We start from the raw sequence: 14,485 nt of genomic DNA, 5'->3' as shown, positions 1-14,485 counted from the left end.
TGGAGTAACGTCCTTAGTATCTTAGGGAGGGAAGAGTAGGGGAGGGCCACCAGTAGGGGCAGAGGCTCAGAGAGGAGAGAAAGGTCGGACAGCCACTCGGGAGACTCACGCTGCCGGGGAATGAGAGGACCACGGTCTGGCCACCAGACAGGGGGGCCAGGGCTGGTGGCATGCTGCTGCTCTGCAGGCCCATCTGAGGACCGGCCGCTCCTTTCATGGACTCTCTGTGAGGGGGACAAAAAATCACGTGGGCAGAAGAGGGGGCAGCCAGGGGAGGGCAGCTGCCCCCCAGACACCGAAACAGCCCCACAAATGAGCAGCCACGCCAAAATCCCTCATGTCAAACTGCTTTATTACATCTTAAATAACAGTACAGTGAATATAGGATCTATCTTGCATCCAGCTTCCTTGCAGTACACTGACTTTAAAATTAAATACAAAAGGTGAGGGACAGGGTGCAGAGAGCTCTACAGGGGTGCCGAGGGGGGTAGGGCCGGGGCGGGGGGGGGGTGCTTGTCCCACTCTTTGCGGGTCCAGGGCACAGGGCACACAGGATGGTGCAAACACAGGATGGAGAAGCCGCTGCTGCCTCTACGGGAGTGCTTGGTGCGGGGAGGAGGCCTGCGCCGTCCCAACGCCACTGCTCCACACTGGACGCGCACAAAACCAGGGACGTCTGCATGTTAGAAAAATGGTCTGCCTCGGTGCAAAAGGCTGGTTCCACGGGAGAGCCGGGCTGTGAGGAATCCACAAAGGGAGGCCGGGGTCTCCATTCCCTGTACCACCCCGCCCCACCCCCCAATTCCAACAGCAATCGTTTGGAACAGGACTTGTTTTTAAAGGAATAAAGAAAACAGTGAATATCCCGCTAGGTGAGTGTGCAGAGCCGCTGGCTGCACGGCTTCCGACGCGATGCGTGTGCACAGAGGAGCAATGGTTACAGCTTTAAAGAGGTTATTTCTGAAAAGAAAGAGAACATCTAAGGACTGAGTCCTATATGCACGTTTGAGCATTTCTACAGCATGCGATTCTAAGAGTAAACCCACCCGATATGGCAAACGATCAAATTTTTTAAAATTTAACTTAGAAAGTTTGAGATCATTATTTTCAAAACATTGATTTGTACATTGTTTCATACACAAATAACTGACTGACTATCCAAGCACAGGACGGGCACCTCGCTTGAGAGCAGAGGCTCCTGACGGTCAGGGTGGGGCACAGGGTAGTGTCGCGCTGTTGCTGTTGTATAAACTTCCCTCCAACTTCACAAGGAGACCCAGGGTGAGATTAAAAACTGAACTGAGAAGGTAGAGAGAGCGGGTTGGGGAGCAAAGGTGCCTAACTGGTGTTCACTGTTCGTCCACGGCGCGTGCTCTGTTCCTTGACTTCTCAGCATCACCCTTCTATGCCGTGTGTGCACACAACGATCATGTGACACGAGACGAAAAGTAAAAAAACTAGGGACTAAATTTACATCATTAACAATTCCAGAGAGGCTGCACTAGACCCTCTTTCTCTGTTTAACTACTGAACAGAAAGGAATATATTTTAAGAAGGAAATATGAATGTCTGCAAAATCCTGTTACAAACACAATCTGAAACTTAGAATCAATTACAAGGTGAAGTCCTCAACTTGTTCGCCATGAACAACACAAAACAGGATCACTGATCTAGAATTCAAAGAAACTAGTAGAAAAGTGTGTCTGCCTTACAATTACACTCAAGTTTACCTTCTGGTTAACATTTTTATTATAGTATTTCCTTTTAAATTCATTCAAGACAAAAAAAAAAAAAAAGAAAAACAAACAAAAAAAAGAAAAACAAAGACAATGGTCCCGGAAGGAATGCACGATTTGTTTTAGTTTACAGCACAGAGATTCTTCTCTTAATGGGAATTGTGCTCTTGGTTTCAGCAATAAGTGAAGGGAAAAGGTCTTGCCCTTTTGAAGTTCTGAGGGGTGCAGGGCATCCGCGTTAGTAGGGGTGGATTGGAAATGCTATCACTGTAACGCTCCAAGGTTGGAATGGTCTTCCAGTCACAGCGGCGTCCACCTGCTGCTTTAAACAGAGTTTAGAGAAACATGAAGAGAAACGGACACCCTGGTGCAGGTGCACAGTCAGTATGATGGGTGCACCCGCTCGCGGCTGAGGGCACAGGAAGTGCTCCAAGCTGACACCAATGCTCACGTGCCCACAAGTCTAGATCAACTACATCCAAATTAATCTTAGAAACCCCGACCCACAATGTCATACGTAGAGCTACAAGCAGGGAGGGCACGGGGCTGCTCCTTACCTGTTGGTGTTAGTTCCAGATCTTGAGGAAGCTGTCCCAGGACCCTGTTGCCACGGCCATCCCGTCGTCAGTCACCCCCAGGCAGCTGACGCGGTTGTCATGCCCGGCCAAGACCCCTGGGAGCAGATGACAGCACGGTCACCCCTGGATCCAGCCACTCCCTGAAGCAGACCCAGAAGCCCCCAAGGTTCAGTCCCTGCCAGGCCTCAGTGGTGAGGAAAGGGCACCAGGAAGGAGAGGAAGCCTGGTCAAGTGGAAACTAAACTGAAGCTCATGCCCACACTTGTCCAAGGCGAGGAAGGGTCAGCGTGCTCCTCTCCCATGGTGGACGTGCCCACGGCAGCGGGAGGGATTCACACAGAAGGAAAACACACTGGAGAATCTGGCAACGTGTCTGTTATCAAGACACGTGGATAACAGCATGACAACAAGGAACACACACAACTGAAAGGCACTAACACACACACTGAACAACCTAGGGCCTCTTGCACTGACTCCTGAGCACTCCCGACGGTAAAATGCTTAAATAAAAAATGGAACAGGGGGCTTCCCTGGTGGCGCAGTGGTTAAGAATCTGCCTGCCAATGCAGGGGACACGGGTTCGAGCCCTGGTCCGGAAGATCCCACATGCCGCAGACCAACTAAGTCCGTGCACCGCACCCCCCGTCTTCAACACTGCAAGTTCTCGTCTTTTGCACAACCTGCGTTTTAATGCACTTGGGAAGGACACACCTCTCGCCTGCCTTTCACGTGTGAGCTCCAGTCTGTGCTTCCAACAGGCCCGATGGGAGGGGGGCCGTGAAGACCACGCGGCTGGCCCGTTCCTGCCCACCGTGTGCGGCCGAGAGCCCGCCGCCACTGGCCTGCCTCCCGTCCCCCTGCCGGGCCCACACGTCGCAGCTCGCGTCTCAGCCGGCCAGGCGCAGCCGCTGCCTACCTGCCCTGTCGGCCTTGAGGGCGTCCCAGACGTTGCAGTTGAAGTCATCGTACCCCGCGAGGAGGAGGCGCCCGCTCCTGGAGAAGGACACGGAGGTGATCCCGCAGATGATGTTGTCGTGGGAGTAAGTCACGAGCTCCTGATCTGCACGGAGGTCGAACAGCCTGCAGGTAGCGTCGTCCGAGCCAGTGGCAAACGCATTGCCGTTTGGAAAGAACTGGAGAGAGAAAGCGAACCAAGATGATTTGCAAATGCACAGAAAGAACTACTGTGAACGTGAACTGCCGACAGCAGAGCGACTGCGGGCCCCGCACGGGGGTGGCGCAACGTGCTCGTCCTCCCCAGAGCCGGCTTCCCTCCCCATTCGGCCTCCCAAAGGAGCAGCGGGAGAGTGGCCACCACTGACGGGCTGGGCTCCCTGCAGGCTGCTGGCAGCCAGGCTGAACCCGAGGAGGACGTCTCCTCGCGAGACCGGGCCCGCCCGTCACGGTGCTGGGGACAAGGGCAGGCTCCCCCAACCGCCGCGCCCCGCGCGCCCCCGCAGAGCTGGGCCAAGGGGCTCAGCCGCGGCGCTGCCCGTCCCCTGATGGGGGAAGCCGCGTGATACAGTCACTGGTCACCCCAAGGCCGGGAGATACGCCAGGCCTCAGCAAGGACAGATCAAGTCACAGCTAAGTCTCCCACAGGGAGTTTTTTTCAATTTGACTGTATCTGCATAGAAAAGAGAGACCATCTAATTCTGAAAACATCTTCAAATTTGACGATGCGGCCCGTGGCTCCAGAGAAGGACTCTAACTTGCTAACGGCCGGCGAAGGGCCCCCGACCCGCACCTCGGACCCCAACTCACACAGATGGCGTTGATGTCGGACTCGTGGCCGGTGAAGGTCTGCCGGCACATCCCTTCTCGCACGTCCCAGAGTTTGGCTGAAGCATCGCAAGCACCAGAGACAAACAGTCTGGTGTCCGGGGCGAGCGAAAGGCTCATGACGTCGCCGGTGTGTCCAGTGAACGTGGTCGTCTGCTGGCCGGTCTCAATGTCCCACAGGGCACTGGAGCAGAGCAATGACAGCGGTCACCCCACTTGCGCAGGAGACTAGTCCTGTGACAAACGGTCCTTCAAACCCCCCAGGACGGCAGTAAAAGTCTGCACTTAAGGCAACTCTAAAACCTGTAATCCGACTTTGTTTAGAAGGGTTTGTTACAAAGCAAACGAATAAACGCAATGAACAAACACAGTACAGATGAGCACACGCCCACGGGCTTTACGGTAACTGTGATTTCCACGTCAACTCAAACACCAACAAAAGAGGGAGCCCGAGTCCCTGTCAAGGAGGGATGCATGCGGCCCCCCGCGTGGGCTCAGTGAGGGGCAGCAGGAAGCTCCCGGCTGCCATCCCAGGCTGGACAGAAAACGCGCTCCCTGCTGCTGCCAGCTCCATGCCTTCCAGGGTCCCACGGGCTGGGACGAGGAGATGACGGCCCTTAACTGGGGTCACTCAGCGGTGGCAGAGCTAAGCTCGGGCCCACAGCCGTCTGCTTGGGTGGCTACACGGAGGGCAGTCAAAGGTGAGACACAGCAGCGCCGCGAGGACAGCGTGTGCTGTTTCTGTGCTTCACCCACAGAAGCAACGCCACCGGAAGCCTCGCAGAAAACCCGGCTCAGCCCAACCACCCAAATCCAAGCGTGCAGGGCCCCTTGCTAGGGCCTGAGGGATGACAGAAGGAAGCAAGACATTCCCAGGGTCTGAAGAACATCCCTCATGAATGAAAAAGCTTTCAAAAGTATCTTCTAATACAGAAATTCTTCCCCAACTGACAGTCCAGACAGACCATAAATCTTCGGTGAACCTCTGGACATACATAAAGGACACCTCAGGAAACAGGACCCAGCCGGGGCACCCCTGCCCACTGCGCGGCCCGCTGGCTCCTGACTACCACATGCCTCCAAGGACCAGAATAACCCACGAGGAGAGTGTAAGCCTAAAATGATTCAACTACCTAAAGATTTAAAAGGATATGCTTTGGTGCTTCGAGTGAAAACATTACAGAGGTTTACGTGGTCTATCCAAAAGTAAGGTGAAACTCTAAAAATTCATTAGTTTGATATAGTTCACGTGAAATTGTGACAAGTGACAAGTTTTTTAAAGCTGTGCTCGGAGTCCACAGTGAGGCGGTGCTCACCTTAGCGAGGGACTAAAGCACACCCACTCCCCCAAGTGCCACTAAAGACGGCCTGCAAAGGTAAAATCTGCGGGGGGGGAGAAAAGCGGGCATTTCATGCAAAACTGTAGTTTCAAAATCAGTTCTTTGCTGTTCAAAATCCAACTCTGAGCTTTCAGATCTGCACAGCGCACCACGAACCCACCCACCACTCACTGCCACGTGTGTCTGAAGCCGCCTGGCCATTTCCAGTTAAAATGGCCTAACTGAGAACTCCCCTGCGTCTCGAGCTACGGGCCAAAGCAAGCAGCATGAGGACAGGTGTGGCGCGCAAGTACTCACCAGGTGGTGTCTCCAGAGCTGGTAACAATCTGATTGTCATCCAGAAAACGGCAGCAGGACAGGTAACCTGGAAAACAGAGCCACACGATGGCCCCAGAATTCGAGCCCCCGACTCTATGATCTTATAAATGGAAGAACACGTTGGCAGAACAACTATGGCGGGAAGGTCCACAGCAAGGGAGACAAATACCTCGTCCACCACCCCCGGCCCCTGCCGTGTGTGCTGCGAAGAGGAAGAGAGCAGCACGGACAACACGCACTGCCGGGCAAGAGTCAGAGCCCCAGGCCCACAGGACTGGACTCCGGTGAGCACGGCGCCCCAAGAGGCTCGGGAGGCAAGTGCACCTGTCCGCCCCTGCCCTTTTGGACACGTCGGGAGGAGCAGGGACGGAGGGTCTGCAGGGGCCAGAGCCAGAGAGGAGGATGGGCGTGGGGGTCGGTTTGTTTTCTACGGGACAAGCGCTGCTTCTGTCTTAGTGTAGGTGACCCTGAGAACTGCACGTGCAAGGTAAGCACACCTGCCCCCAGAGGGCCCAGGGGATGGTGGCAGAGCAGCCCCTGCCCCCAGCAGGCCGGGCTCTTGCCAGGGAGAAGCATGCCTGCCAGGTCTTCCCAGGCCACACCAGAGCCACGTGTGACGCTGTGTGAATCAGTAAGATCAAAGACAAAATACAGAGAAGAGGCCCACTGAAGGCTGCTGATGTGGAAAGTATAAGAATATTGGGAAAATAAAGCACTTATCTAACATATTACTGTACTGTCTCCCATAGAAAAAACAGAGAGAGAACAATTTCAAAACAGCAACGACGTGCCTAGACAAGGACCTGTGGTCAAGTGCTCGCTGGAGGCCACGTCACGTCCACAGGACACCAGGGACCACACGGGCTCTCTTCCCGCTGAGTCTCAGCCTAAGTTCCGCTCCGAGAACAGCACTTACTTCCTGGCACACTCTCACCCTCGCTCAAGCCAGCCTTCTGGGAACCAGCCCTGGGACCCTCACACCCGCCATCACAGCACTAGCCTGTCTGACTTGGGATCCCAGCAGACAGGGAGGAGCGTCGTGGAGACGGCAGCACCGCCTGGTCTCACACAGGGCCATACAGGGGCACTCCTAGGTCAACAGCACAAAGAAACACGACCTCAAAGATGACCTCTGTCCCACCTTGTGCAGGCGGTGGTCCAGCCCAAGGGAGTCCACGAGCTTCCCGCCCCAAGGACCAGAGGCTGCCGGCTACAGCCTCGGCTCTCGAGCACTAGCAACCTGCTCTGGCCTCTTCAGGGCCTCGGATGGTCAGCACACGTCAGCTGGCTGACCCTCAGGGGCCAGGCAGGCTGTGGGAAATGACCAAATCTACAAAACCACACATGGTCCCTGGGGACCACAAATGCTGTGAAGACTCCAAGACACATGCAGATGAAGAGGAGGGGCGGGGCAGCACACACGGAGCCCGGCCTGGTCCTGGGGCGAGGGCGTCTCAGGGACCTGAGAGACTGCGTGTGGAGAGCACTGGGGTGGCTTTGGTGTTCGTTTTCTAACTTCCTGTAGTTTGAGCTTTCAAAATATACACAGCTGACCCTGAACAACATGGGGGCCGGGGGTGCCAGCCTCCTCGAGGCTGGAAATCTGCAGAGAACTTGGAGTCGGCCCTCGTGACGGCGCTTCCTCAGTCTCCTTGGGGACGCTGCCCACCCGGGCTCCTGTGTGCTGTATTTGGAGAAAAACCTCAGGCGTAAGTGCACCAGTACAGTTCAAACCTGTGTTGTTCAAGGGTCAACCCTATCCAAATACTACTTTTCATTAGACAAAGTCAGAGCTGCTGGCTCATAACTCACTTTTTTGGTCTCTGTATTTTGTACATCGAGGGAAAAAAACAATAACCAGGTGGATATTATATTTTTTACAAAAATCTTTTTTCCTCCCAGAAAGAAAAGGTGGAAACCAGCTTTTCTTTTTATATTTATTTATGTGGCTGTGCCGAGTCTTAGTTGCGGCACGCAGGATCTAGTTCCCTGACCAGGGGTCAAACCCAGGCCCCCTGCACTGGGAGCACGGAGTCTTAACCACTGGACCACCAGGGAAGTCCCGGAACCAGCTTTTAAATTAGGTTAACAAACAAGTACTGAGCATCAAGACTCAACAGCCCTGAGACGGGAGCTCACCAACCATGAACACCAGACCGTCCAGCCGGCGGGCTCGGCAGCTGACCCCACAAGCCCAGCGTCCCAGGAGGCCAGTGACGCCCCGTGTGCACGGGGACCATCAAGGGGCACCCGGGCTCCGGGGAAGCCTGTGGGGCCGTTCCGGCTGGGAGGTGGGCAGTGGCTTCAGAGTAGGCCCAATTCTCAGCGCAGCTGCTAACCTGCAGTGCATGTTCCCGTGAGCTGGCTCACGAGCCCCAGGCTTCCCAGAGGAACTGGGATCATTCTGGAGAATTATCGGGAGGAACGGAGCTGTCTGCACATTTCAGTTCTCAACGAACGGTGGCAGTTACTGTCTTTGCTTATATAAGAGCGAGCAAATTCCCTGAAGGGGCCGTGTCAGTGTGTGAGTGTCCTCAGCAGAAGGGTGGCTGGCCCAGTGGCGCTGCTGCCTTACGAAGGCCTCCAGAGGGGCAGGGAAAACAGACCCTGACAAAAGTGGGCACCAAGTGTGGAGGTGCCAGGCCTCACGGAGACAAGTGGCTGCGGGACACAGGTGCGCTGGGGACAGCCTGGCGCGGGGACGAGCTGGCAGCAGTCCAGAGGGGAGGAGGCTTGAAGTGAGGCAGGGCAGGCGCTCAGGTCAAGGACCCGTGGGAGGGAAGCGGGACGGTCTCATGACAGGGTGTCGCTGATGGGAACCTGGACCGGAGAGGCAGACAAGCTTACCTCCTCATCCAGAAGGCAGCTGAGCCAGACGGCAAAACCAAAGACCAACGTGCACAGACACGTGAGCCGCCGCGAGTGCTGCCCCAAACCAAACAGCGCGGCCAAGGGAACTCATCCCAAGAACACGGTTACGGCCTGAGAAGCCACTCCTCTGCAAGAACAGTATTTACAGCCACAACACGCGCACTAGTGACAAGCCGGGAACTGCTGCAATGACCGACGACAGGGACAAATCGGCGCACCTTACAACGGAACCCTCTCCACCTCTGCAGGACAACGCTGCAGTTCTGGATGGGATTAGAAGTTAAAAACACAGAAGAAGAAATGTTACTTTCCCAACTTTCTACGGTGAATCACGCTGGCAGTCTTAGCCCAGCCAGCACCTGGGGGAGGCGGGGGCACCTGGCTGGGTGGGGAGGGAAAGCCGCCGATCAGCTCGGAGGTGCACAGGGGAGCGGAGACCGGGAGCAGAGGGTGCGTTCTCTGAGCAGCTCCGTGAAAACGAAAGAGAGACAACGAAGTAACATGAAGGCCTGCGAGTGAGGAAACGCCACCCCAAAGAGACAAACCCAGAAACTGCTGATGCCAAAGGACAAGCACCCAGCAGCAGGCCGGGTGCATCCGTCCACCCGGAGGTTCACGTATCCTCTCAGGCTGAATGCAGGCACAGCCAGGACCCGTGGCCAGCCTGGGAGAGGGGGGCTCTTGCTGCTGGGGGGCTGAGCCGGCTGGAGGGAAGCCCAGAGGGTAGCTGAGCCGGCGGCGCAGTCCGTGAGGTCAGGAAGTGAGCAGTGGGATCTGAGTTTCCCAGACTGTGACCACAGAAAGCCTGAAACTGCTGTCACGTTAACTAACTGCCAAAGAACAGGGCGCCGCAGAGCAGCACAGTGTGGCCCGAAGCAGAACTGTGGGACACGTCTTTCCTCCCAGAGCGGGGCCTGCTGGCGCCTGTCAGGAAAGAAGCAACTAACAGGCCAGGGGGCCCGTCCACTGTGCTTTCACGTGCATTCAAGCCCCGGGTAGCATGGACAAATCATCCCTGAAAACGAAATTTTAGCCACCGCAAGGGCTTCTGGCAAGAGTACAAGGCAGTCATATCACCCCCAGGAAACCTCTGGCTAAATTCTTGACCATGGTGATCTCAGAAAGGGTAAATGTGTCTGCACTGCGATGGGAGGTTTAGGAAAGGAGAATGAGCTTTTAGGGTATTACTAATTTCTCAAATATACAATCTAATGCCTTTGTATTATTATTTTCACCAAGAGAGCACTCAGCAAGTTTTATTCTATACGTAATATATTCATAGCAACAGCAATAATGATAAATGTTCCGTCTCAATCGTTGTGAATTCATTCCATTAACCATTTCCAGAGGGCATCCTTTACTCCTTAAGATAGAAACTTAAAAGGCAAAACACCAGAATATAGAACGCCATCTGATGTTTGCTCTCTCAAGTATTGCTAGCGTTTCCAAAGCCTGGGTGGCCAACTCTAGAGAAGGAAGCTTCTGTTTGTTCCATATGGGCCCTTGTATTTTCTGGAAACAACAGCAACACAAAACTGACCACCAAGAGCCTCTCTCCTGAAACTGAGCGCAGAGGCTCGACTCCCGCCCTCACTCCATCAGACACCATCTGAGGGCTCAGGGAGACTGCTGAGAAGAGCACCAAGGTGGGTTTTCTGCGCAACTGAGTTTCTAAGACTCTACGGCAAAATGTCCCAACCATAGCTTAACAGAGAGCTCTCAACTTAAGGCTCAGGCCAGAGAGAGATGCCTGAGTGATGAGCACTAACGTCATCAGACGGAGGCTAAGAAGGACTGAGACAAGATGCAGACCGCACATCCTCAGATCTTGAACCCACTAACCATTCACACCTTTACCCCCGACTAAAGTGAGGCTATTTGAATTTACCAAGTTTTAACCTTTATTGATTTGAAGCTGAATTATGTATCATGTCTGAAGAAAGTCACAAATACTCTTAAGAGGCCAGATGTTTAAAAAAACACTATCACTCAACTCCCAAAGAAGTAAAATTTCATGATACATGAAGGAAACAAAATTTCGAAAACATTCTAATACTAGATTTATTTTTTTGTTTCAGCAAATAAAGTGTTAAAAAGGTTTAATTAAAAATGGAAGTCCATACACTGAATCTGATAATAAGGGATTGATAAACAGTAAGAATGTGTTTTTCAATGTGCTGCGAGTTCATCAACGCTATAAGCAAAGTGGTTTAGGAAGGGTGCTCACTGGACAGAACTCCCAGTTTACAAGGATGGGGCAGGCAGCCTAGGCTGGGTTCCGAGAAGCGGAGTTCCCACCCCCAGGAGCAACCTTCCCACAGAAACCACCACGAGCTCTGGACAAATATAAAAACAAAAACCTGAAAGCACTGGAAGCAGAAGCAGACAAACCGGAGGGGAGCCTGCACTTGGGAGAAGAGAAAGGCACTGGGTGAGCTTGTTTTTCAACAAGCTTGCTTGTCCTGTGCCTGAGGGCAGGCCCCCTCTTGCAGCCACATCTCAGACGCAGATCTATGGCCCAACCTTCTTGAACAGCCAGTAAATAGGGTTCTGGTCAACCACAACTGGAAAGTGCAAGAAGGAAACCTGGAAAGGAGAAAGCCGCAGAAGGCCCTAAAAATCACACACCTACTGCCCCAACATCTGTCCAAACCACACAGGCAGGACAGCTGCTCCCACACGGCTGTGTGGCTGCTCCCAACGGAACGAAATGGCAGGGCTTCAGGGGAACAGAGTCTGCACAAAGCCCAGGACACAAGTCAAAATCACTAGATGTACCAAGAAGCAGGAAAATGTCGCCCATATTCAAGAGGAAAGAGCCACCAAGACCAAACCTCAAGGGATTAGTTGCTGGAACTGGCAGGTAAGAATTTTAAAGCCAGCTCTTGGAACCCTGCCCAAGGATCCTAAATACGCTCGTCACAAATAAACAGGAAACGTCAGCAGGAAAATAAGAACGATTGTTTTAAAAAGCAAACGAATTCTAGAACTGAAAAACAGAACGTCTGGCACATACGGCTTGCTGGGTAGTCTTAACAACACACTGGAGGTGACAGAAGTCACGTGTACTGGAGGACAGCTCTGGGGAAGCGGGAGACGGAATAAACAAGAACAGAACCATGGGGACCTAAGAGACGATGCGAACATGCACCCACTGGAGTACAAAAAGACAGAGAACAAAGAACAGAAAATGGATTTCTAGTATTTCCCAAATTTAGTGAAAGACAAAACTTTACAAATTCAAGGTGCAAAAGCACAATAAACAAAGAAAGTCACTCCAAGGCACAGCACAAACTGTGAAAACAAAGAAAAATCTCAAGAGTGCTGGAAGAAAAGAATACCAACCCAGAATTAAATATATCCAGCAAAAACTTCTTCAAGAATGAAGCATAATCGACATTTTCAGATAAATGAAAACAGACAGAATTCACTGCTAGGAGACCTGCACTCACAGTAAGAAACGGTAAAGCAAGTTCATCAGGCTGAAGGGAACCCGAAAAAAGCTCACGTGTTCAGGACGTGATGGTAAAGATTTGAGTGAATTGGCGATTCAAACTTCTTCAAGTGGCTACGAACACTTAGAGGAAACAAACAGAACAATATACTGTGGGGCTTATAACACGTGGAGACGCAACGCCCACAAGAACTTCATAAAGAACGAGGAAGGGCAGAAAATGGGCATTTATGGCCACAAGATTCCTGTATTTCATTTAAATGGATACAGTACAACTCTGAGTGCACCGTGAAAAATTATGAATGTACACTGCAATCCCTACATAACCCTTTTTTGGAGGTAACCAGAAAAGCCAACAGATAAAACTAAAATAGAATTCTAAAACATCAAGTAACCCAAAAGAAGGCAGCAAAGGAGAGCACACCATAAAGCGAGAGAGCCAAATCCCACTGCACCCACACTGCATGAAACAGAACCCCATACTATTCGAAAGGCAGACACTTAGAGTGGATAAAAAGAAAGAACCAAGTGTGTGCTGTGTCTAAGGGACTCTGTTTATAAATACAGTTAAGTGGATGGGAAAAAATACACCATGCAAACAGTCGGACTAAGACGGCTGGAGCAGCTACGTTAACATCAGATACAGCCGACTTGCCAACACAGAAGGTTCTGAGAAAGAGGGTCACTTCATCAGGAACGTACGACAGTCATGAACATGCCTTCTACCAACAGCTGTGAACAGTGTCAAAGTCCTGCTTTGACGAACACGCTGAGAACCTGCCCCACAGCCTGGACTCCCAGGCGCGTGCGGCATGTCATCCTCAGACCACCCGCTCCACCGGAAGCAAGTCTCCATAAATGTGAAAAACTGAACTGGTACAGAACATCTTCTCTGAACATAATGGCATTTGATTGGAAACCAATAACAAGTTATCAAAAGGGTATTAAAAATATTTCCCACTGAATGATAATACAGTTAAAGCCACGCTTAGAGGGTAATTTATATTTGAAAAAGTAGGAAGATCTACGTTTCTACTTTAAGAAGATAGAAAGTTAAAGAAGGAAGCAACCCCAAAGCAAACAGGAGCCAAAATAACACACCACCCCCAACGCACAGAGCTGGCTACGTTCAAAAGCACTGAGCCTGAAGGACTCTGTTCTGCTTCCTGTGCAACAAGAATGCCAGTCATTATGAAGGATGCTAAGAGATCAGTAAGGGTGTCTCGATATGTGGATAAGTACGTGTGTGTGCGCACAGGGAGACACGTGCACGCTCGCGCATGTCTAGATTAGGAACCCTTCTGGAAACGCACTCAGGATGGAAGGAGGTTCAGAAGGAGGAACGCCTCGAACTGCGTCCAGCTGCTGCGGAGCGACCTACGTTCCCAAGATCCTTGACAACAGCCACTACAGCGACTTATATCCAAAGGCTTCTTACTGATAAAGGAATATCAAGGCCTGTGTTTGATTTCATTTTAAGAGTATATCTGGCCATTGATGTAGCCAATCTCATTAAATAATTGTTGAGAAGGGGTGAGTGTCCATAGCATGTAACTCATGCAAGGCACACAGCATATAAACTTTGAGGTTACTGATGAGAACATGTACCTGTATGTCCAGCCAGTTCACGGCTCACACGTACATTCCCTTCACGAGTTTTCAGATTGTAAATGGAGCAAATGTTATCCAGGCCACCGCAGGCCACATAGTTGCCAGAAGGGGCATATGCACATGTCATGACCCACGAGGAACGCAGAGGGATGGCATGAACCTAAATGACAAGACACACGTGATGCAAGCACGCTCAAGGTCAAAAACATTAACTACTGACATTTATGATCCTGCTTCTAGTCTTCAACTTTCACTGCACAGCAAAACAGTGGCCAAAATTATTCTGAAAATATTTTATATGTGTGGGCAGTCAGATAAAGTAATAATTTAATTAGAAATCCAGTGTTGCACACCAATTTAATGTAGGTTTGTTGTTTTTTTTTTGCGGTGCGCGGGTCTCTCACTGTTGCGGCCTCTCCCGTTGCGGACCACAGGCTCCGGACGCGCAGGCTCAGCGGCCGTGGCTCACGGGCCCAGCCGCTCCACGGCACGTGGGAGCTTCCCGGACCGGGGCACGACCCCGTGTCCCCTGCATCGGCAGGCGGACTCTCAACCACTGCGCCACCAGGGAAGCCCCTATGCAGTTTTATTTATTTATTTAGGCCACACCACGTAGCTTGTGGGATCTTAGTTTTCCAACCAGGGAGCGAACCCAGGCCCTCAGCAGTGAAAGTACTGAGTCCTAACACTGGACTGCCAGGGAATTCCCAAATGTAGAGTTTTAATAAAGTCATAACTTACAGTTAGGTAGGCACTTAAGTAATGGCAACATAGCCTCTGAATCACAATTATATA

At 52.0% G+C, this 14,485-nt stretch overlaps 1 protein-coding gene across 4 annotated transcripts in view; it reads right to left on the bottom strand.

Annotated features, from left to right (window-relative positions):
* Positions 1-333: 333 nt before the first annotated feature.
* GNB1 (G protein subunit beta 1) overlaps positions 334-14,485 on the bottom strand; it is a 91,387-nt gene continuing 77,235 nt past the window's right edge. For 2 of the 4 annotated variants that reach the window (XM_082660463.1, XM_082660465.1), the window contains 6 exons: positions 13,688-13,850; positions 5,734-5,800; positions 4,079-4,280; positions 3,231-3,447; positions 2,294-2,409; positions 334-2,055 (listed from right to left, as the gene is read on the bottom strand). In XM_082660463.1, coding sequence (XP_082516589.1) covers positions 2,303-2,409; positions 3,231-3,447; positions 4,079-4,280; positions 5,734-5,800; positions 13,688-13,850 — 756 coding nt within the window. In that variant the 3' untranslated portion in view covers positions 334-2,055; positions 2,294-2,302. Of the gene's footprint in view, positions 2,059-2,293; positions 2,410-3,230; positions 3,448-4,078; positions 4,281-5,733; positions 5,801-13,687; positions 13,851-14,485 lie in introns of all 4 variants that reach the window. The other 2 variants (XM_082660466.1, XM_082660464.1) reach the window with 2 other exon arrangements.

The sequence above is a fragment of the Grampus griseus genome (assembly GCF_964374135.1).
Source record: "Grampus griseus genome assembly, chromosome: 1".
Classification (NCBI taxonomy): Eukaryota; Metazoa; Chordata; class Mammalia; order Artiodactyla; family Delphinidae; genus Grampus; species Grampus griseus.
Note: the sequence above shows the minus strand (reverse complement) of the source record. Positions and strands in the feature narration are given on the sequence as shown.